The 24,601-nt window shown below is 36.4% G+C and overlaps 1 protein-coding gene across 3 annotated transcripts; it reads left to right on the forward strand.

Moving 5' to 3' along the window:
• On the forward strand, nt 1–24,601 carry LOC137396217 (lysocardiolipin acyltransferase 1-like). 3 transcript variants are annotated; one of them, XM_068082401.1, is made up of 7 exons: nt 1–378; nt 560–773; nt 1,185–1,297; nt 1,606–1,756; nt 21,507–21,656; nt 22,906–23,048; nt 24,239–24,601. In XM_068082401.1, the coding sequence occupies exons 1-7, from the start codon at nt 208–210 to the stop codon at nt 24,266–24,268; spliced, it is 972 nt and encodes a 323-aa protein (XP_067938502.1). In that variant the 5' UTR covers nt 1–207; the 3' UTR covers nt 24,269–24,601. The 3 variants fall into 3 exon arrangements, with proteins under 3 accessions (XP_067938502.1, XP_067938501.1, XP_067938500.1); XM_068082400.1 differs by lacking the exon at nt 24,239–24,601 and having other exon boundaries at nt 22,906–23,571; XM_068082399.1 differs by lacking the exons at nt 21,507–21,656; nt 22,906–23,048; nt 24,239–24,601 and adding exons at nt 5,313–5,462; nt 6,793–7,604.

Raw genomic sequence — 24,601 nt, forward strand, 5'->3', positions numbered from 1 at the left:
CTCGCTTTATTGTGCCACTTGATTGTGGGTGTAACTGACTCGTTTTAAAAACATACTTATTACGATGCGATGACAAACATACTGCATTATTTATTTTGTTGCTTTTATGATAGCGGAGATTAATTACCCTCCAAACGTCACTATCTCAGCATCACTTTGCATGCGTTTACCGGTTTGCGCGGTTACTAACGACAAACTGCGACTAACATGAGACGGACCGTAGTTGGAGGTCTATTTTATTGGACTGTACTTATCGTTTCGGCATGTTTAGGAATTATTTTTATGATGGTTCCTCTTTTACCTTTGATGTTTATAAAAGCACCCTTGTTCAGAAAAGTCGCCGATTTAGTGACCACCTTCTACTTCGTATTTGTAGTGGTGAGTGTAACAGACATTGTTTGTCTATCTCAGTTTAGTTGTCAATAATGCTACTTTTAATTTTAATTGCTCAAAGTGTGCCTGTACTATCAATCAGCATTTGTTGTATTTCAGTAGTCTTATCGCAGTGTCCAATTACATCAATTATACTAGTACACTTTGTGCTTAACTAATTGTTTAGACGCTGATGGAGCTTGTGTATGGAGTGAAGGTTATTATCACTGGAGACCGTATTGAAACATCTAAGTTTGGAAGTAACTTACTCATTATGAACCATAGGACTAGATTGGACTGGATGTTTTTTTGGTGCTGTCTCTATCGTTATTCATACGCAAACTTTCTAAATCAGAAAATCAGCCTCAAAGACTTTCCTCTCAAGAACCTGTTAGGTTTGGGTAAGTAAATACTGTATATGTAGTTGACACATAACAAGTAGCATGCAGATGGAACAGGCCAAAGAATATTGGGACAGCTTGCAATAACCAGATACAATGCCTCATATAACCGTTTTACATGCTAGCTACTCTAGCGGTGAAAACATCGATTTAAAAGTGTTTAGGTAGCATGCTATAATGCTATGATTGATATGCACTTATTTGACAGTAATTTTCTGTCAGATGAGACGAGTGATTCTATTATGTGTAAATTTATAATGTGTGTTGAAAATAAATAGAAATATAAGCAAAAAGATGAAGGAAAAACAATATGAATAGCTGAACAATCAGAAGCAAAGTGTGATCAAAAGTATTTATCATCCACCACTAAGTGCTCACTTTTTATTGCTGAGCTTGGTTATGTGTTGCTAGGATGGGCAACACAACTGGCTGCCTACATATTCATGAAAAGAAATTTTGAAAAAGACAAGATTACAATTAGAGAGATGCTGTCTTATTACCAGAGGATGGGACAAAATGTCAACGTAAGTTTTCTTGAATTGTCATAAGTATTTAGGCTGCCAAAATTTGAATTTACTTCACAATTGTTGGTTTATTATACGCACTTATAATTTTGTAGGTTTTTGTGTTATATTAGAATGCCTACTGTTTGTGTATATTATAAGTTTCTACATAATAATATTGCTATGATGATGTATTTATTTGGCAAACTATTTTATTATCAAAGCTTATTTACATGTATGTAGACTCGTTTATTAAATATGGGGATCTGCTCAGTTATATTGCAGACACTCACTGTGTAGTAGCTAATACTGTCAGTGTTATATTGCAGCTGCTATTTTTTCCTGAGGGCATAGACAAGTGTGAAACCGGCATGGAACGCAGTAAGAGGTATGCGGAAGCCAACAACTTGATGGAGTACGAGCATGTTTTACACCCCCGTGTCAACGGATTCTCTTACTTGAGCACCGAAATGTTCAAATGTGAGTGCTTTTTATGTACAATTTTATCTCAACTAAACCTGGCAAACCAGCCAAGCATCTGCATTTTGCAAAAATTATTTAAAACGAATAACCTTTTTTTACTCGGAGTAACCTTTTTGTAAAATATTTTGAAATGGTTTGCCATGCTTTCAACTGTTCAATAACATGCTTCTTGAGTATGTGTTGCTAGATGCTCTACTATCATGCTCTGCTGTTTACTATCATATGTCATACTATAGTGTAGTGCTTAAAGTCAGCAAAGCATGTTACTGCTCAAATTTTAATTTTGTTTTCTCCAAGTTCACTTATACTTGTATATTTTCAACAATCCTTCCATTTTTGGCTACACTAGATGTATGAAACAAATTGTCAAACAAATTGCTTTCTTGACTTACAACATAAAATTTGGGAATATATTTGTTTCAAGCTACAAAATATTTTTCAACATACAACATTATAAACTTCTCAAAACTACAGTTGTGTGAGTACTAATCACAAAAAGTAATGAAAGATTAAAGTAAAACTAATGAAAACCTCAATAAAAGGTTAGTTTAAACTATATCAGATCTATTGTAGGTCAGAGTAAGTTACATGCATATTATTATCACTTACTCCACCACTGTACTATGTACTACTGCACTTACATTTTTATCCAAGCCGTGAAGGTAAATTACCAAAAACCTCTTTTCCTTGATTATCACTATATTTAGTAGTCACATTTACATACATATTTATTGATCCCCATCTATTACTTCTTATAGCAACTACTGCATGTAGAGTAACTAACTGTTCAAATGTATATTGTGTGAAAAACAGACAAGCACGGGCAACTCTAAATTTAATTTTAATCAGATTATAAAAATGTTTTTTATGACTTTTTGTCTAAAAAAAATTTTGTCATATCTCCTTTCTTTCGACTAACGCATTTGTAGATTTTTGTCTGCCTGTGTGCTATTCTGATCTGCGTGTCATTTTGTAGGCATCTTCCATTTTATATCTTATTGAGTAAATCGTGAAGTTCGAAAATATTTAAATTTGTGTGATATAATGCAAAAGAGTTTCACTTATTGTGCCTAAGAAGCTAGGTGCTTCCTAGCTGAACCTGTTTACTTACATCCGTTGACAGTACATTAGTATGGACTATATAAGCTGATTAACCTAAATGATTATACATTTATAAGCTATAACATCCGACAGTCATACTGTTTCCTGTTTCCGCTAAAACAACTTAAACTTACAGGTTTATTGTTAGTATTTCTTAAAATAAACTCAAGGTTACTGACAGTGTAATTATATATTTGTAACTCAATAAGTGAAACACTGGTCTTGTTTAGTCTGTTTCTGTAAAGCAGTTACCAGCAGTTGTGGTCCGCTGTATTGTCAGTCATATTGTGTGGTGATTTCAAGTGTGAGCCCAACAAGTCGGTTGAAGTTGAAAATCAGGTGTAGCATATTCAATAACTTTTGTGTATTCAAGGTAATTTTCTCTTATTTGTTATGAACTCTTCTTAAGTTCATAGTGTGTGTCTGTTGTTTTTGGTGGGAGACGGGAGGCAAGAATATGGGTGATTGAATCAAAGATGAGCTACTATCGATGATACATACAACTTAACATACATGTACGATAGTGGCTACTACAGCAACAACAACTATATTTGAGACCCATCTAGGAATTACATAAATAAAGTGTAGGAAATACTAGCAAGAATAACATCACTTGATCATAGCCATTGCCTGTATGTTGGGTATACATCACACAAAAGAACTCGGACTTCCCCAAAAGTGACATCAATAGTCATGCATATTCTTTATAAGTGATAAATCTACAGCATAGGGTACTCATATGTTTACTCAGCATTTAGAGGAAAACTATTGAATAAATTTTAACCAGCCCATCTTTAATTCGTGGGAAACGTCGATAGCAATGTATCTGAGGGTATATTTGATGTTTTATTCCAGCAATTATGAGCTATATTGTGACAAAATATGTCAATAGAGACCAAGAGGACTACAACTAGAATGCAATAGCTGGTGTCATAGCGAGAGAGACAAACAGGAAGTGCGACTATCGGCGTCATTTTTGAGGAAGTCTTTTTGATTGTTATAACCGCAACCATGTTTTGTTGATTTTAATCTTGAAACATCCTGGCTATCAGATCACCTAAAACAAAATTTTAAATGATAGAAAAATATATACACTTTCTGATGAAATCTTAAATTTTGGCGTGAGGAACCCTCTAAAGAAGCTGTCATGTCTATCAGCTTGTTTCAGTCTTCAATTCAAATGGCTCTGATGGCTCTCTCAAATGGCTCACAAAGCTATGATTTAAAGTGCCTCTAATTTCAGGATAACTACAAGACAATTACTTGAGTCAAGAATTAAGTTCTCTGGCCAGATTCGACTCTGAGAGCTTCTGGCTTAAACTCGTGCTAGGTTTAAGAAACTTGACTAACAAGGGTTATGAACTTATGAGATGCTATAAGTGTTTGGTCCAATGGATGTGCTGTAATTTCGGCCATTCACTTGAGTCTATATATTACCATTCCTCGAGTCAGCCTAGACCAATCAGCAGTGTTCCTCGAGTCAGCCTAGACCAATCAGCAGTGTTCCTCGAGTCAGCCTAGACCAATCAGCAGTGTTCCTCGAGTCAGCCTAGACCAATCAGCAGTGCTCCTTGAGTCAGCCTAGACCAATCAGCAGTGTTCCTCGAGTCGGCCTAGACCAATCAGCAGTGTTACATTTTCTCTACTCCCGTCTGTATTCACATCTTTTGTGGTTCTTCCTCGTTTCACAGATATTTACAGTCATCAATACAATTAAATTTTCACTTCTAATGGTTCTCAGTCGAGGAAACCTCAAACGTGACTTTGGTCATCTTTGTATCTGCTGCCAGAAAGTGTGCAGCCAATTTTCCTGCTAGTGTAAATGCAAATGTAAATGCATATTGTGGAAGAAGCAGACAGGCATGTTCAAATCTTATTAAAATTAGTTATAAATTTAGTTTGTGAGATGAATCAGGATGATGCTTGCTATAAGTCAGAGACAACAGTCTGTGACCGTCTTGGTGGTAGGTCGATCACCTCCTCAAAAGCAGCTGTCCACCTTCAGTAATTTCCTTTTTCTCACGATCTCGCTAAACTCATTTTTCATTTCATAGCTCTCTCAACCGCTTCTCTATTTTTGTCTACTTCTCGCCACTCCCCTTCTTCAGCCCTTCTCAGGCGCCACTCCCCTTCCTCAGCCCTTCTCAGGGCAACCTACTCTCTTAAACCTGGTACTCTAAATGTATATACTCCACTTCTCAATTTGTAAAATATTCATACCTGTATGTAATGTATAAATATTATATAAACTATATATATATTATATACAATCTACATGTATATATGTAATATATAGCCTATAATATGTTTAAGTTATGTATTATAAATTACATATACATATTGTGGATATGATTTTGAAAAACTTTTTAAAATATTTAAGAAGTAGTAATTTAATTAATGGTTGCTATCTTAAAAGTTATTGCTATTGATAACACTTTGTTTTATGTCACAGATACGTTTGACAGTTTGTATGATGTGACGGTGGCCTACAAGCCAATTGTGCCACAGGATGAGTTGGCAATTCTTAAAGGAAAGTTTCCGGAAGAGGTGCACTTTCATATAACACGCTACCGCAGAGATTCTCTGCCAGATGGAGGAGAAGGTGGGTACAGGCAGCAAGTTCTGCGATGTATCAGCCACTAGTTTCATGCTCTTCTCTACCTGATGCTCTTTTGCTGAAATTACAGCATATTTTACCTTCTTTTGCTGAGAGCTAATACAGAATCGTATTCGGTGGAGAGTGCTGGTAAAGATTTGAGATAGAACTCGCTATCTGGGAAAAAGTCGCTGGAGATGGTTTTTATACTAGGCTCACTTTTTGCAGTGTCAGTTAGTAATATTGGTAGATGACTAGCATGGTTTAATCAGTAAATGTTATTATTAATTTTATTATGATAATCGTATGAGTATCTATCCAGAGTTATCTCCACATCAAGTATTGTAGGCGTATTCTTTCATTACTACCAGATGTCTCTTGTTGCTTCCAGCTTTTTAAGAAAATAACTTTCTCATCTTTGATTATTATTATTATTGCTACTGATATATCGAAACACTGCATGGTAATACTTGAAGGTGTAACGAACAAGCTTGTAACCGCAGAAATAAAAATGACAGACAGCAAGGAGCTTGTTGAAATGTACACATAAAATAATGTAGTGATTTAAGAATATCATTTTAATATCAAAGACTATATATTAGAAGTTTAACAACATCAAGGTCATGGAATACATTGCTCTACTGCAATGGATCTTCATTAAATCAAGATGTTTGGAAACATACAATCGAACGATAACAATAAACTATCTCCGATACTAATGGTTATCAATGCGTTGTTGGCGAAATAACTTTGGTTAGATCCTTGTCGCAATTGGACAATAATCGATCTTCATTGAAATTGGGTGATAATCAATCCTATTTGGATGATAATCGATCCTCATTGGAATTGGTCGATGATCGATGCTCATTGGAATTGGTCAATAATCGATGCTCATTGGAATTGGTCGATGATCGATGCTCATTGGAATTGGTCGATAATCGATGCTCATTGGAATTGGTCGATGATCGATCCTCATTAGAATTGGTCGATGATCGATCCTCATTAGAATTGGTAGGTAATCGATCCTCATTGGAATTGAACGATAATATCATTAGAATTAGCTACTTGGGAACTGTCACGAATTATTATTGCTTATTGTACTTCGTATTAAAATTGCAGTATGTAAAATATGTGAACAAGCAAATGGTTTTAAAACACAAAACAGACATCTTGTACAGCGACAGTTTTGGCAGCGTAGCAAGATATCTATTACACAAGCTTGCAGGCAATCAATATCAAAGCTCAGGTATTGCATAGTAATTTATGGCAGTTTGAATAGCGTTTACTGTCTGTTTCTTTCATAGCCTTTGTTTTCTTCACCTGCTTATTATTGCAGAGCTTCAGCAGCTCTGTAAAGATCTTTGGAAAGAGAAAGAGCATCGCTTAGCTAATTTCTACACGAAGGATTTGAGATTCAATGAAGGGTCTAATGGGATGAGGAGCACTCAGTGCGATATGCCTCGTAAAGCCTGGCAAATGGTGTCTTTAATCTATTGGTTTTCATTTCTTTTTGCATCTATCTATTTTGTGGCAACAAGCTCGCTGACACTATGCTATGTAATTGCATGTGCTATTGGACTCACTGCTATCGACCCCCTATTTGGGGGCTTTGATAAAATTCAAACTCGACTTTGAGAATTGCTACTTTATATCAGGTATCGTTCATCCGTCTTAGATGTCTGTGCGCATCAAATTGTGATTTCTATGACATTTCATTATACCTTTGTCCATGAGAAAAGAACAATGATATTGTGTTTGTTTAACATAATATGAACACATGTGTGTTTGTTATAAAGTACTTCATATCTTTATACATTGATTAATGTAATTCCTGTCGTGTTCAAGAATGGAGTTTATGCTAAAATTGAAAGCCATATATTTATTTTATTTTGCTCTGTGCTAATACTTGTTATGGTTAGAATTGTTGTTAATTCAGTGATATAGTTTTCTGCTAAAGTCAATACTTACTGGAATGTTGATAAAATGGCTGGTTCGAGGCGAAGATTTCCATTTGTGCAATACATTTGCAAATAGTTAATTTTGGCAAATCTCTAGGTTGTTGTTTTGAGACCCTATTCCTTACTTCAGTTTAAAAGTATTGGTATAATTTTAGCTTTTCTTGTGGATAATATAAAATACATGATCTTATATTTTCCTCCGGATTTATTATTGAACACTAGCAGTTGTTCAGGATTCCTCTCATTTTCAATGAAACACACCGCAGTTGGGTGTTTCAGAGGCTGGTTTTCAGGATCCAGGTGGAGTTTGAAACCAACTGCTTTTATTAACCTGGTGGAAAGCACGGAGCATCTGCGTGTGAAGTTTGGATGGAATCAGTCAAAATGTGGAAATGCAGTGTTTGCACAGACTAACAGACAGACAACAGTAGAATTTACCAATATAGATTATGATATAGGAACTATAGTTGATCAGACAGAGATCTCTTCCTCTTCTAACGTAAAAAAGCACAATCTAAGTTGACTCCAATCTCTCTTGTCTGTTCTGTATCGTCAAAGTGCTAGTCCTTTCTTCTACTAGCAGCAGGAAGTCGTATTAACAGTTAACACATGTACTTGTGTACATACTTATGTACACAAGTACCTACATGTGTTAACTGTTAATATAAGTACACAATTAACATACGTACTCGTTAACTTTTAGCTGAGTAAGTCGGGAGATTTGTTGACATAAATGCTCACCTATTGAAATAATATACCTGTATTGATATAGACTTTCGCATAAAGGAGCACTTGCATTGACAGCCTACACAGATAATTTACAGTGCTGGACAAAAGTCTGAGACAGAAAAATTGAGAAGAAATTTTTCTTGTAGTGCTTTTTATCACTGACAAGATCTTTATAGCTAATGGTGTTCTCTCGAGTACAGTAAATGTACACGTATATTGAATCTTCCAACTATACCTGTTTTTTGACCTTCCTTATCTTCGTATCAAACAATATGGTTAGTTCTTGATAGTTGGCCTATGATCTCACTGCATGATATTAAGGATTGAGCTGGGCACTTTACAAAATCAAAGCGTGTTGCTTGTCACAGCTCTAAAAGGCAAAAAGTTTTGATTTTTATCGAGTAATAATATATACATAGTAAAACAATTTCTAGCAAGGTTTTTTTTAATAAGGGATAATTAATATAGTCCAAAGTATTTTTTGAATAAAGCTACACGTTGTCTCGTGTGTTGTGCTGATCTAACCCAGAGATTCTGAAATTTTTTGGGCCAAATTCTCTAAGATGTTCAATTCTATCAAATTGAGCGAAGTTTATCTCTGTAATCTCAATGATCTCGGTCTATAGCACTATGTTCTGGCTGAGCTCTTCACATGCAGGTATTTAGAGAGCAAGACGTATGAAATGTTATTTAAGAGGCACTGAACATTTAAGAATTGACATTTGTTGAAATTCTGAATTTTGTTTTAAGTAACGCCAGAAGATAGTAGATGAATTGGTGGTTGAGTTAAAGCGACTTTAGCATTTCCATTTCTGTTTGAACCTCAGCAGTCGCATCAGAAAATAGAACATTATTGTTTATTATACATTTGTGTAATACCAGCGGTTGTTTTAATCAAGTGGATGTCTCCAGTCTGCCTTCTCCAGTCTTAATGGTTCTCAAAAAACTGCATTCACAGGTTGTAGGACTTGTAACTGGGAAAAATGTTTATTTTTAAACATCTCACACTTATCTATTATCTAATACACCCGGTATGCTATCCTGTCACCTCTGAACCTTGATCTGTCGACCTTTACTGTCTCTGCCCATCTTAATTATCAATCAGTTTCACTTGTAAACAGCTGATATCCTTAGTGAGTTACCTGTTTACTTTACAGTAAGCCGCCTACATCGACTACTGCACTCTTTTGCCTCGGATCTTATTATTAGCTTTTCAATCCCAAAGGCCTTCTTATCACTCTTTATTACTTTGCACGTGATATCGTCAACGTATATCAAAATGAGATCGCTCTAACCTAATGAACCGCATTCATATGACAAATATTAGCAGTAGTTATGTACATTTAAAAGTAGATTTTCAAAATTATGCACACTTCAGGAAGTGTTTACAGTTTTATAGTACGTATTAGTTTCGTTGTCGGTTCTTCAAATAAAAAGTGGACAGTTTACTATCCTAGTCGAATCCTTCCATAAACACTATTTATGCGAATCCGCACAATTTTCGTAACATTTTTATAGTTATCACCACTATTCGTATGTTTGTGACATTTAGGTGTTCCCTCTGAACCTGATTTCTGTCTAGTGTGTTATTCTCACTTGGATTAACAAAACACATCAGATGTCCTATATTGGCATGTGTCACAGGTGGGTGATTAGGCAGGGACTCTTTTATGGTAGTAATTACTAAGGTTATATCGTAAGTACATGTAGTTTGTTCTCACATATATGGGTCTGTAATAAAAAAGCTTGCACTAGTTGGCCAGTGAAAAGCAGGGAGATAAGCCCCAATTTATATCTTCAGGAAGGAAGATACCACTAAATCAGCAAATAGCTAAGACTGTGACATTCTGCCCAGTGCAACACGGATGTAACTGCAGCTTTTCTTTGGAACAATGCCTATATGCATATCACCTCTTGTTTCGATTGACAAGGAGTAACGTAATTATTTATGGAAATAAAGTGAAACAGAAACAACTCCAAATATCAGCGAGTTCAGTGGTTGCAGCAGACAGTCGAGCGAGTAAAAAGTGACCAGCCATGGCCGAGTGGTCTAGAAAGATTGACCTGGGTCAGCGTTTAATAACTAAAAGTCCACTGATGGTGACAGGAATAACATCCAACCTCAAATTGCTCTCCGCAACTGGGCGTGTCTCTAGTCGTTGAGGTTCCCTTGTCACTGGACTCAGACATGTCCAGCTCTCTAGTCGTTGAGGCTCCCTTGTCACTGGACTCAGACATGTCCAGCTCTCTAGTCGTTGAGGTTCCCTTGTCACTGGACTCAGACATGTCCAGTCAAAATCACAGAGCCTTGCTTGTGCAACAGATCTCTTAAAAACACACACAGCCTCTGCTTGCAGTAAACTCAGCAGACATCAAACTCTGCTTGCAGTAAACTCAGCAGACATCAATCTCGATCTTCAAGATAGCTCACCTACACCCACAGCAGCTAGCCTTTTATTATCATCCAGTTGTGGTTCAATGCTGCTATAATCCTAGTTTATGGCAGCTGCTCGTCTGGTGAGGGAACAAACCCAGCTGCTGCCCTTTGGGAGTGAATACGATGTTATTGCGACTCATCAATGTTTTACAAAGCGATTGTCAATTCATTAGTTATATTACCGGTAGTTAGTTATATGAGTTAGTTATATGAGTTAGTTATATCAGCACACATTAGTTATAAATAAAGGCATAGATAGAATGCTGGTCACATTTAGTTGGTGCGGAACTTCATTGTCCAAAAAAATTTAGGTCTTGTCACATTGGTGAAATCCCGTGGTTAGTGTATTATTATTATAGCAATTTCTCCTTTTATCTTTTACGCGATCTCATGGCAAGGAATAGTAACAATAACAATACATATTTTATTAGTACATACCATACAAAGATGTATAAAAATAGGAATAAATTGAGTTCCTTTATTCTCAATGATATGATGTTGCTGAATGTACTAGAAAGATATTTGGATGGATTATCTGTATGGCAATTTTGTTCTCTATAATCCACTCCTGGTACGAGTGTTAAACACCATCCAAGTTTGCATTTTTCACAAGCTAAAAGCAGACACGTGTTAAGAGGGAATGCATGAGTTTGTGTGCTGAGTAGACTTAATTCATCTTGTCTGATAGCTGATTAGTGTGTTGGTGAGTATGGGCAAAGGAACCATGGCATGAGCTGAGAAAATGTTTCAATTGGTTATAAACTTGTTTTTGGCATTTATGATTGAACTCGTCATTATTGAATCTGCTTGGGAAGGCATAACTTTTTCCAGAAGGCCATACAGCATAAAATATACTTGAGTCATGATCTAATTCACTGTAGTGCGCTTTTGCTTTTACAAAAAATTTCAAGGTTTAAACATTTTTATTTAGGTCTGAATTGATATTTTGGAAATAACAAAACATGTCAGTAGTGCCAAATAGGTTGTTTGTGCGTGGCAGATTTCAGGCGTGATTGAATAACTCCTAATTGCAATCACCATGCTCTTATTATAGTGGACCATGGCTACGTCGGAGATTTAGCAATCAATTAAATTGTTTTATTATAATGAAAATAGACTTGCAAGTGAGAGTAGCTAATGAATTTAGCATAGTTCATATACTACTCAGTCACAATAACATATTGAATGATACAATATTTTGATTTAAACTCCGACAGCATCAATGAAAATTATCAGTTGAAAAAGTTATGAAATTGATATGAAAATATGAAAGCAAAATTTACAATGCATAAAATGTTGAATAAAAATATTGTATACATTCTTTTTTCTGGCACTAGTCCTAAAATTCCATGTACCTACAGATGGTTGGTCTACTATGTACCTACAGATATTCTGCTATGACGGTTTTCGAACAACAAAGAATACACAGTCATACTGGTACTTTAACATCGACTCAGGGTTCTGAGTGTATGTGGCAGGATGAGAGCGCGACTCCTTCTGTAAACAAGAAAACATACTAAATGATAATCTACAAAAAAGATCAACAATAAATGCTTCAACATCAGAATTCTGTTGTTAACCGTTGCAAAAGAACCTGATTTAGAAAAGAGAAATTTATAAATCCAATACATAAATTTTGTTTTACTGTAACAAATACACAACTGCTGTAGCATAGACAATGTATCTCCTGAGATATGAGATACCTGAAACAACGAGTCTATCGTATTGCTCATGGAAAGTACAATTTCCTTTTCAATTTCTATGCCGAAAAGCAGCTGTTAATGATCTTTGATAAACAATTTCCTGGTAAAGACAAGAAAAAAAGAAAATAGCAAACGCAGTCGGTTGAATGCAGGTGATAAACAGCATCGTAGTTAGCCAGGTAGACTGCTGTTACACGAACACTTGGGTGGGGGTACCTGCAAGAGCAGCGTGCGAGACAAAGCTAACTCATGGTGCATGGCAACAATATCAGCCAAGTCAAAATGGTAAAACAGAGTCGACACTCAATGACATAAACCTTGTAAAAGAAAAAAAACGCAGCTAACACTTTTACTCTCTCGGTTAAAGGCCGGTTCACACTACATCACAGTATGTGAGCGTTAATCCACATTAATCCACATCAGTGATCCTCTGTTCAAACTATCATAATCTCATCCGCCTAAAAAATGTTTGCCAGCTGCAAAATCTCCTCAAGTATCCGCATTGCCTTGACGATGCCATTGGTTTACTGTGCAAATAATCGACGAATAATGGCTGAGATAATAACACCGTCATACGGCCTAAAGTTTAAATTATAAAATACAATTACTAAACCCATAATAGTAAAAATAATATAGAAGTCATTTACAAGCATTTGGTTTATGTATAACTTTAGATTGTTTTGACTGTCATGGATGCGGGGCGACATATTGAGAAAGTTTGACAGCTGCAACACATCTTCCCAACCTTGGTGATGTCATTGGTCTATGATGCACAGTCAACAAGTAATCGCGGAGAGGACAACTCCGACATGCCGCAATCAAGTGTGAACCAGTCGTAACAAGCAGGTTTTTCAACTAAAACTGTAAGGAAGGTGATGCTATTTCATGGCTAAAGAAAACAAGCCGACGTGCATCAATCGCAACATTCACAATAAGAAAACCTCTAGTCATGTCATAAACGTGGCTCAAATTCATAAAGAATGACTAGTGCCTGTCAGAGTTTCTTCACTAGTGCTTGAGTATAGACTTGCCCGCCGATGTAAGCCGCAACAGATGCCGTTTGAGTTGAATACTGACAGTATGTGTATGTGAACATTTATGTGATAGACATACACGTGACGCATGATGCAACTGATGCTGTTCGGCAATCACCTCTGTAATTGGAGCTATATTGTATTTATTATATGAAAGTAAATTTTTAATATTCCAAATACTTCAGTATACAATATATAAAGAGCTTTTTATGTATTATTTTTGTATTGTTTTTATACTGTTTTTATATATATTTTATATTGTATACTCTATTTACACTCAATAGAACCCGCAAACATAACGCAGAATATTATCAACAAAGAAGTAGCATTCGTAGAGACGTTACGCATAGCAAGTCGCTTAGCTTAATATATTGGGTAATACTGTCAAAGCACCTGCTTGTTCTGTCATGAAAACCATACCCAGTGTCTAAGCATGTAAATGTAAGTTTGAGTGGAAAAGAAAAAAATCTAGAAATGAAAAACTACTTATTGCTGACGACTTTGACTTAAAAACAGTTTGCTCTAAACCTGTTAGTAGTGCTATAACTAGCGATTTGTATGTGAACATAGCTTCCTGATGATGACAACATTAGGAATATTAAACCAAGTATAAACGACATCTAGTAAGAGCTGAGCTTTAAAACAGTACTGCTGATTCTGGATAGCCTCCACTTACGGCAGCTGACTGCATCACCGCAGCTGATACAAAAAACATAGCAAAGGTGGCTATGAGCTCTCTAAAACTGATCCTTCCACCCACAATGGGCTCTACTCTCACATTCTAGACGCATGAATTGATTTCTGCACTGATCACTTTTATAAATTGTTTGTAGAAAAACAAGAGCTGTGTGATGAATCACAAACATATGAAAGGAATGTAGAACAGTTAGAAATTCCATTCATTTCAAAGCAATGTGATAGCGAGAAGTTGCCAGCACGGGGAAAATAATTTTCCGATTGAAAACTTCTGGTCACAATGGAAAACAAATGTGTTCAAGCTCAACAAGTAAATTTCAAACGCGTATCGCTCACTAATACGTGCATGTGAATTGTTCGTAGTGAAACGCGTACAACTTTATTAAGAGTTGTCTCCCCGCTCATTGCAAGAAAAGACAATTCTAGACTTACAAGAAACTCGAATCCAATGGATGTGATCACCGCTCTTACTTCTTCATAGGTGAGTTCCACAGAGGACTCATCAGGCTGGTCAGAATAGTGCCAAAGAAGGGGTCCTACAACAGACCAAAGGGTACATGCTACTACCTCACCTACAGGTGTATCACCTACAGCGTATGTCCTTAAACTGTCATTCACCCTGTTGTTGCCTAGCTACATTTTAAACAGAAACTGGTCCACCCCGGATTGCTGGCTAACAATGACGAATGAAGATCATAACCATGCCATGTTTGCCTATTTCTCACATACATCAAACGCAAGATTTTTGGCAACGACAACGATGAGTATGCGTTTTCAATAGATCCCATTATTCATGCGCTCAACAATATTTGTAACGCCGCGTAACAGCCAATTGGAACTCTCCACCAGGAGAGACTCATTCTTAACATAAATAGAATAGTTCCTTTTTTGTCACGATGCCTCAACTGGCTCGGCTATCTGCTGATATGAATCAAATACCTTGGCACTTAAAACAAATATTTAATTCTATTGATCTGTAATATAAACCTTACTAACATCATATGGATGATGCACAAACAATAAAATTGGCTGTTCAATATTTAATCAGAGATACCTTACATAAAATTAAAAAAAATTCTCATCTCTATTGTTTTTCTTGAATGATTTTTATTAATATTAATATAACATTAATGCTTACCAGTATTAATGTTACAAGGATAACACAGTTTAGTTGGTACTTATAATAGGTTGAAACCGTGCAAAATAGTTCGATCTGGAACTCATGAAACACTCTGTCGCAAATCGTTACTAGGATCGCGCTAGATCATCTGGTCTGAATCATATTTAAAATTGGTTACGATCTGTTGCATCACGATGAGTTTTCATCATCAATGTAACAATTGATGCAACGACACGGTATGTTTGCAAGAGTATTTACTTGGAAATTGTACAATATTTATACAATAGCAAGAAATAACCTTTTTGTTTTCAGCAACACACTTTGTTTTAAATTCACTTGAAACAGACAGTTTCCACAATGACGTAACATTTTCAATGCTTCTGGGAAGTTTCTGCTGACTGCCCGATAAATTATCCATCACCAACTTCTTTTTAAGCATTTAAAATTTCTAGAGATCAAACAGGCTGCATGAAATTTGCACATCAAAATCTAAAAAACACGAAATATGACGAAGGACAATTCGTCATATCTCTGTGATATTCTGTTTGATGCAACCCTTGGTTTAAAAGGAAAGAGAAGACAATTACCCAAGTTAATCCAGCATCCTCCCGGTTGGAGAATTCTATAGATGGTCTCGATGTAGTCTATAACGTTGTGGGCGGTGTCGATGAAAAAGACTGTGGCCACACAGTTCCACGTATCTACAAGAAAATAAGGCTTATACAACACAGTTCCACGTATCTACAAGAAAATAAGGCTAATTAATACAAGACAGTTCCACGTATCTACAAGTTCCACGTATCTACGTATCTACAATACATATCTACACGTATCTAATACTAAACAATCCATTCAATTTTCTAACTGCCTAAATTATTAAACCAATATAAACCAATGATATAAACAGCATATAAACCAATGATATAAACAGCATATAAACCAATGATATAAACAGCATATAAACCAATGATATAAACCTCCAGGATAGACGACGGCTATCATATGGGCGGGTTTTAATGATTGAGCTCTGTTAGGATTGTGCTAACCTGGATTTTGGTCAGGCCCGTATTCCCTGGGGCGGCTGGCCGGCTGAGCCATCCCAAATTTTTAGGAACTTTCCGCGGCTAAGTACAGTCAAACTCGGATAACTCGCCCTCGGATAAAATGCAACATTTCATCTCAAACACAAGGTTAACTCGAACGGATTTGTTTGGTCCGTTCCCACGCAATGATAAATTGCTTCAGATAACTTGATCTCAACATCATTTATTCAAAAAGTTATTTGCCCAATGGCTATGGAGACGGTTTTTATCGCTGTAGAATATCAATTTATTCGAAGCCATAGAGACAAACATCAACTTTCAGTAGTTCTTAGGCGTCATTATTATCATCATCAGTGGCAAAATATTTTTGTTAACGACCTTTATAAAGGTTTGCAAAATATCAAGTTTTACCAAACATCCGCTTGGCCATGTCCCACCGAAAGCGTGGAAACCATCGTATGAACTGAAAATAAAATCGGCAAAATTGATCTTTGTTAAAACGCTCAAAGGAAAAAGATGTCTTTTTTCTGAGCGTTTCAACTGCGGTCAAGTTTTGCCTATTTTAATTTAAAAACGTCTCGTCAGTCCCATCACCTAAAACAAAACAAATCTCAAAAAATAGAAAAATGTTGATACTTTCCGATAAAATTTTTTACAACTTCACACGAGCGGCCCGGCTGAGGCCCTACATAAGAAAAACCTGTTGGGGGCTTACACCGCCCCCTCAACACCCCCAGGTGTTCATAACTAGTCGCCTAACATTAGCCGCCCCAACTTCCAACCAGTGAATACAGGCCTGGTTTTGGTGCTAACACAGTTCTCGCGGGGCGGTCGCGTTGCCTTGCTAAGTTTTAGGTCTAGATTTTTATTGCTTATATGCGTCGATCGCAGATAACTTATTTCCGGTTAGTAGTACAAAACAACAAATCCTGTAACCAGCAAACACGTAATTCTCTCTTTCCCTCTTCAATTTTAGCGTTATCCATGGAAAATAAAACGTTTCAAATTACCTATTTTTATCAATTTTGAAATTATTAGGGGTCGTAGTATATGCTTAAAGTTAAATATAATTTACTCGAAATCACCCGAACAACGTCCTTTTTTCTCTAATTTTTTATTAATATTTCCCCATCCCCAATATAAAATGACACTCTTTCATCGTTGTCATATTGTTTTACCTGGCCAATAAGATGGGACAGCAAGCAAAGCTGTGCAGTGTAGTTTGCATACTCAAAATCTGAATATAAAACCAAATTTGGGCTATTTCACAATGGCGACTATTAATGTCACAAATGCTTGTGAACGGCAACTGACTGATCATAACAGCGACAATATTGGGCAACTATATTTACTTGACAACAAAATCAAACCAACAGATCAGTAAAATAACCACTAATGTTCATAATATTTGTAAATTTACAAGGGGCTTTATTCAGCATATTTCTTTGTTCGGGTGTTCGGATTCATCCCAACAGAGCTCGATCATTAAACCCCTCCCACATGATGCTCGTCGCCTATCTTGTAGAGTTATATATCATTGTTATAAACCGAGTTCCTATTACCTAGGTTCATTTACACTAAGTTAGTTAAGATATCGCTAATATCACTGAACCTGCGAATCCCCGAGCATACACTTTAGCGAAGTTTACAGTGAACACATTTTTTATCGCTTATTACTTTAATTCATTGAGTTTTGTTACACATATATTTCTAGTATATAGCATGAATTTAATTTCATGCGTAACTATTACCTTCAGCAATTAATAAGCATTCGTCATAAGGTTTTCTTCTAAGGAACTAAATGAACAATTTTCAATATGAGAATCGTTGCTGTATCATATGACAGTTTAAATTTAATAAATGAAGCAAGTATCAGAATGAATTAACTTGGGTTCTGAAGGTTTAACTGTAGACATACGTATATACTTCTAACTAGACATGGAACAGACAACTCTGAACTATTATTGCATTTATAGCAGGGTTACTCAACCTTTCTGAAATGATTAGGATCGTGAAAAAACCACTTGCTCAACACGCCATTCAAAAGAATCACTGGTACTAATGGCTCGCTATGACTCATAGGTTGGTGGAACTGGAAGAATCAGCAGGAAAATAACCAGCTGGGTTATTAGCCTGTTTGGTTAACCAGATTAAGTCAACATACCGACCCATGCAGAAACTATAGTTAAATTATAAGGCAGAAGGCTGTAACCATCTTTTCGTGGATAATAACAATGATACATAAACAGGCAATGAGTACACGAAGTAATAATAAACTGATTGCAGATGGCACAAGCATCCAAGCAACAGCGCTGTATTTGTACCAACCAATCACTGAAGGCAAAGAAGAAACATGGCGCATCTTTTCCATCCAATGCTGAATACATCATTTGATAAAAAATGTGGTTGTGCCATGAAACCGTATGACACCGTTTGGACTCATCCGTAATGTTCAGAAACCAAGACAGCACTGATAGGGTTTAGAAACTGCACAGGAGCAGCGCAGTTCGACGTGCATAAGATGAAAAGTCTGGTAAATGACACACTCATGTCTTCAAAGTTGAACTAAAGCACAGAATTAAAGAGCTGAGAGTTACGACAAGACGATTTTTAGCCAGTTTTAAGACTCAAAATTAATATTGAACAGAAAAAGTTGCTGCAGAAATTGAAAAGGAGAAGTTTTCAGCGTGTATGCTATGACTTTAAAAAAGAACCAACTTGTCATTTGTGATGTGTACTTGGGCTTAAGGGCCATTATGCCCAATAAAAGCAATAAAGGTGGGAATAACATTGACAGACAAGGCTCATGTTAGGTTCGTTAGTCCTTTGAAGACACGATTGCAGGTGGATTTCCATAGAGTCAAAGGAAATCAAATGTAATGCAGTTGCATAGAGTCTAGCTGATCGGCCTGCTGAAATACAAATAAACTATCGACTATACTTGGTGTCAACGGTCTCTGATGAGAGGCGGAAGATAAAACCAAACTAGTTCTCTCCAAAATAGATTTTACACAAGCATTTCACGGATTGAAAATCACTGATATCAGTAAACCTAGGCTAGCTAAAAATTTGCTAACGCTGTGAAATTGGCACCCGACCAACTAGCCATTTAGCTGGACACTGCATGAGTCAGATTACAACAGTGTGTTTACATCCTCTAAGATATGATATCTAGGCCATAACTCTGAAGCCCAAGGTCTACTCAAACAGTATGACTCTATATAACCATTGATACAAGCCTGCACCTGAGCTTTTGCCCATAAAGAAATACAGCAAACACTCGTATTTGAATAGATGGCGCATCGCTCGAAGTTAACAAAATTGGCACTTCCACCATCCATCCATCAAAACATTTAGCTGTTGAGTTGCTGGATCGACATTTGGTGAAATCTGCATAATTTATTGTTATACCTATTTCCACATTTCTAACGACTAACTAGGCGTGGTAGAGACCATCTGTTTAGCGCAGCCTTAGGCCCCTAGTCTCGCAATGATCAACTTCAATATGAGACCAGTATGACCTCACCTACCAGGAATAAGCGCTTTGCTAACAGAACAAAGTAATATAGACAGTATTGTTATGGTAAGGCATGATGACACAGGGATTGGAATAGTCAAAGGAAAAGGTAGACACAATTACACCACCATAAGCGAAATCATAAAAACCATATTAAGGAGAATAAAAAAAGGCAGGCTCTTACTAGGCATTCAGGGTGAGAGCCAAAGAGTGCATGAAGGTCATTGCCAACCCTTTGTAGTGTATCTTTATATTCCTCACACGAAATATGCCAACGGTTGGCCTTCCTGAATGATTAACCTCTCATCTCCTCTTTCCACCCTGCTGCCGTCTGTACTGACAGCGAGCCCAATCACTGACATGTACTGAGTGGCATAATCTCTGGAGGCATCAAATACGAAGGTGTGTTATTTGCTGCACAGGCCATACAAGAAGGCAGCAGGCTGAGCCATTTATGCTGTTTTTGTTTGAGGCTATCCTGTCACTGACAGTGACAGGAAGTGCGACTATCGGCGTCATTTTTGAGGAAGTCTTTTTGATTGTTATAACCGCAACCATGTTTTGTTGATTTTAATCTTGAAACATCCTGGCTATCAGATCACCTAAAACAAAATTTTAAATGATAGAAAAATATATACACTTTCTGATGAAATCTTAAATTTTGGCGTGAGGAACCCTCTAAAGAAGCTGTCATGTCTATCAGCTTGTTTCAGTCTTCAATTCAAATGGCTCTGATGGCTCTCTCAAATGGCTCACAAAGCTATGATTTAAAGTGCCTCTAATTTCAGGATAACTACAAGACAATTACTTGAGTCAAGAATTAAGTTCTCTGGCCAGATTCGACTCTGGGAGCTTCTGGCTTAAACTCGTGCTAGGTTTATGAAACTTGACTAACAAGGGTTATGAACTTATGAGATGCTATAAGTGTTTGGTCCAATGGATGTACTGTAATTTCAACCATTCACTTGAGTCTATATATTACCATTCCTCAAGTCAGCCTAGACCAATCAGCAGTATTGCATTTCCTCTACTCCCGTCTGAATTCACATCTTTTATGGTTCTTCCTGATTTCACAGAGATTTACAGCCATCAATAAAATTAAATTTTCACTTCTACTTCTAATGGTTCTCAGTCGAGGAAACCTCAAACGTGACTTTCGTCATCTTTGTATCTGCTGCCAGAAAGTGTGCAGCCAATTTTCCTGCTAGTGTAAATGCAAATATAAATGTATATTGTGGAAGAAGCAGACAGGCATGTTCAAATCTTATTAAAATTAGTTATAAATTTAGTTTGTGAGATGAATCAGGAAGATGCTTGCTATAAGTCAGAGACAACACTCGGTGACCGTCTTGGTGGTAGGTCGATCACCTCCTCAAAAGCAGCTGTCCACCTTCAGTCATTTCCTTTCTCTCACGATCCTCCCCTCTGAACTCATTTTTCATTTCACAGCTTTGTCAACCGCTTCTCCATTTTTGTCTACTTCTCGCCACTCCCCTTCTTCAGCCCTTCTCAGGGCAGCCTACTCTTTTAAACTTGTTACTCTAAATGTATATACTCCACTTCTCAATTTGTAAAATATTCATGCCGGTATGTAATGTATAAATATTATATAAACTATATATATATTATATACAATTTACATGTATATAATATCTAGCCTATAATATGTTTAAATTATGTATTATTATTTACATATACATATTGTGGATATGATTTTGAAGAACTTTTAAAAATATTTAAGAAGTAGTAATTTAATTAATGGTTGCTATCTTAAAAGTTATTGCTATTGATAACACTTTGTTTTATTTCACAGATACGTTTGACAGTTTGTATGATGTGACCGTGGCCTACAAGCCAATTGTGCCACAGGATGAGTTGGCAATTCTTAAAGGAAAGTTTCCGGAAGAGGTGCACTTTCATATAACACGCTACCGCAGAGATTCTCTGCCAGATGGAGGAGAAGGTGGGTACAGGCAGCAAGTTCTGCGATGTATCAGCCACTAGTTTCATGCTCTTCTCTGCCCGATGCTCTTTTGCTGAAATTACAGCATACTTTACCTTCTTTTGCTGAGAGCTAATACAGAATCGTATTCGGTGGAGAGTGCTGGTAAAGATTTGAGACTGAACTCGCTATCTGGGAAAAAGTCGCTGGAGATGGTTTTTATACTATTATATTATAACTATATACTATTATATTATATTATCAGTTAGTAATATTGGTAAATGACTAGCATGGTTTAATCAGTAAATATTATTATTAATTTTATTATGATAATCTGATGGGTATCTAGCCAGAGTTATCTCCACATCGAGTTTTGTAGGCGTATTCTTTCGTTACTACCAGATGTCTCTTGTTGCTTCCAGCTTTTTAAGAAAATAACTTTCTCATCTTTGATTATTATTATTATTGCTACTGATATATCGAAACACTGCATGGTAATACTTGAAGGTGTAACGAACAAGGTTGTAACCGCAGAAATAAAAAAGACAGACAGCAAGGAGCTTGTTGAAATGTACACATAAAATAATGTAGTGATTTGATAATATCATTTTACTATCAAAGACTATATATTAGAAGTTTAACAACATCAAGGTCATGGAATACATGGCTCTACGGCAATGGATCTTCATTAAATCAAGATGTTTGGAAACATACAATCGCACGATAACAATAAACTATCTCCGATACTAATGGTTATCAAAGCGCTGTTGGCGAAATAACTTTGGTTAGATCCTTGTTGCAATTGGACAATAATCGATCTTCATTGAAATTGGGTGATAATCAATCCTATTTGGATGATAATCGATCCTCATTGGAATTGGTCGATAATCGATCCTCATTGGAATTGGTCGATGATCGATGCTCATTGGAATTGGTCGATAATCAATGCTCATTGGAATTAGTCGATGATCGATCCTCATTAGAATTGGTAGGTAATCAATCCTCATTGGAATTGGTAGATTACTGATCCTCATTGGAATATTAAAATTGCAGTTTGTAAAATATGTGAACAAGCAAATGGTTTTAAAACACAAAACAGACATCTTGTACATCGACAGTTTTGGCAGCGTAGCAAGATATCTATTACACAAGCTTGCAGGCAATCAATATTAAAGCTCAGGTATTGCATAGTAATTCATGGCGGTTTGAATAGCGTTTACTGTCTGTTTCTTTCATAGCCTTTGTTTTCTTCACTTGCTTATTATTGCAGAGCTTCAGCAGCTCTGTAAAGATCTTTGGAAAGAGAAAGAGCATCGCTTAGCTGATTTCTACACGAAGGATTTGAGATTCAATGAAGGGTCTAATGGGATGAGGAGCACTCAGTGCGATATGCCTCGTAAAGCCTGGCAAATGGTGTCTTTAATCTATTGGTTTTCATTTCTTTTTGTATCTATCTATTTTGTGGCAACAAGCTCGCTGACACTATGCTATGTAATTGCATGTGCTATTGGACTCACTGCTATCGACCCCCTATTTGGGGGCTTTGATAAAATTCAAACTCGACTTTGAGAATTGCCACTTTATACCAGGTATTGTTCATCCGTCTTAGATGTCTGTGCGCATCAAATTGTGATTTCTATGACATTTCATTATACCTTTGTCCATGAGAAAAGAACAATGATATTGTGTTTGTTTAACATAATATGAACGCATGTGTGTTTGTTATAAAGTACTTCATATCTTTATACGTTGATTAATGTAATTCCTGTCGTGTTCAAGAATGGAGTTTATGCTAAAATTGAAAGCCATATATTTATTTTATTTTGCTCTGTGCTAATACTTGTTATGGTTAGAATTGTTGTTAATTCAGTGATATAGTTTTCTGCTAAAGTCAATACTTACTGAAATGTTGATAAAATGGTTGGTTCGAGGCGAAGATTTCCATTTGTGCAATACATTTGCAAATAGTTAATTTTGGCAAATCTCTAGGTTGTTGTTTTGAGACCCTATTCATTATTTCAGTTTAAAATTATTTGTATAATTTTAGCTTTCCTTGTGGATAATATAAAATACTTATTCTTATATTTTTCTCCGCATTTATTATTAAACACTAGCAGGTGTTCCGGATTCCTCTCATTTTCAATGAAACACACCGCAGTTGGGTGTTTCAGAGGCTGGTGCTCAGGATCCAGGTGGAGTTTGAAACCAACTGCTTTTATCAACCTGGTAGAAGGCATGGAGCATCTACGTGTGAAGTTTGGATGAAATCGGTCAAAACATGGAAATGCAGTGTTTGCACAGACAAACAGACAGACAATAACATTAGAATTTACCAATATAGATTATGATGTAGGACCTATAGTTAATATGCAGACAGAGATCTCTTCCTCTTCTAATGTACAATAGTACAATCTAAGTAGACTCCAATCTCTCTTGTCTGTTCTGTATCGTCAAAGTACTAATTCTTTCTACTAGCAGCAGGAAGTCGTGTTAACAGTTAACACATGTAGGCTACTTGTGTACATACTTATGTACACAAGTACATGTGTTAACTGTTAACATACTTAGGTACGCAGTTAACATACGTACTCGTTTACTTTTAGCTGAGGAAGTCGGGAGATTTGTTGACATAAATGCTCACCTATTGGAATGCTATACCTGTATTGATAGACTTTTGCATAAAGGAGCACTTGCATCGACAGTCTACACCCGGACAGATAATTTACAGTGCTGGACAAAAGTCTGAGACAGAAAAATTGAGAAGAAATTTTTCTTGTACTTTTTATCACGGGCAAGATCTTTATAGCTAATGGTGTTCTCTCAAGTACAGTAAATGTACACGTATATTGAATCTTCCAATCATACCTGTTTTTTGACCTTCCTTATCTTCGTTTCAAATAATATGGTGAGTTCATGATGGTTGGCCGATGATCTCACTGCATGATATTAAGGATTGAGCCCGGCAC

The sequence above is a fragment of the Watersipora subatra genome, chromosome 5 (genome assembly GCF_963576615.1).
Source record: "Watersipora subatra chromosome 5, tzWatSuba1.1, whole genome shotgun sequence".
NCBI classification, from domain to species: domain Eukaryota; kingdom Metazoa; phylum Bryozoa; class Gymnolaemata; order Cheilostomatida; family Watersiporidae; genus Watersipora; species Watersipora subatra.

Coding starts and splice junctions, on each gene's coding strand:
- LOC137396217 (XM_068082400.1), top strand. CDS start 208: ATGAGACGGACCGTAGTTGGAGGTCTATTTTATTGGACTGTACTTATC. Junction 774..1,184: donor CAAGAACCTGTTAGGTTTGG/GTAAGTAAATAC, acceptor ATGTGTTGCTAG/GATGGGCAACACAACTGGCT. Junction 21,657..22,905: donor TCTGCCAGATGGAGGAGAAG/GTGGGTACAGGC, acceptor TTATTATTGCAG/AGCTTCAGCAGCTCTGTAAA.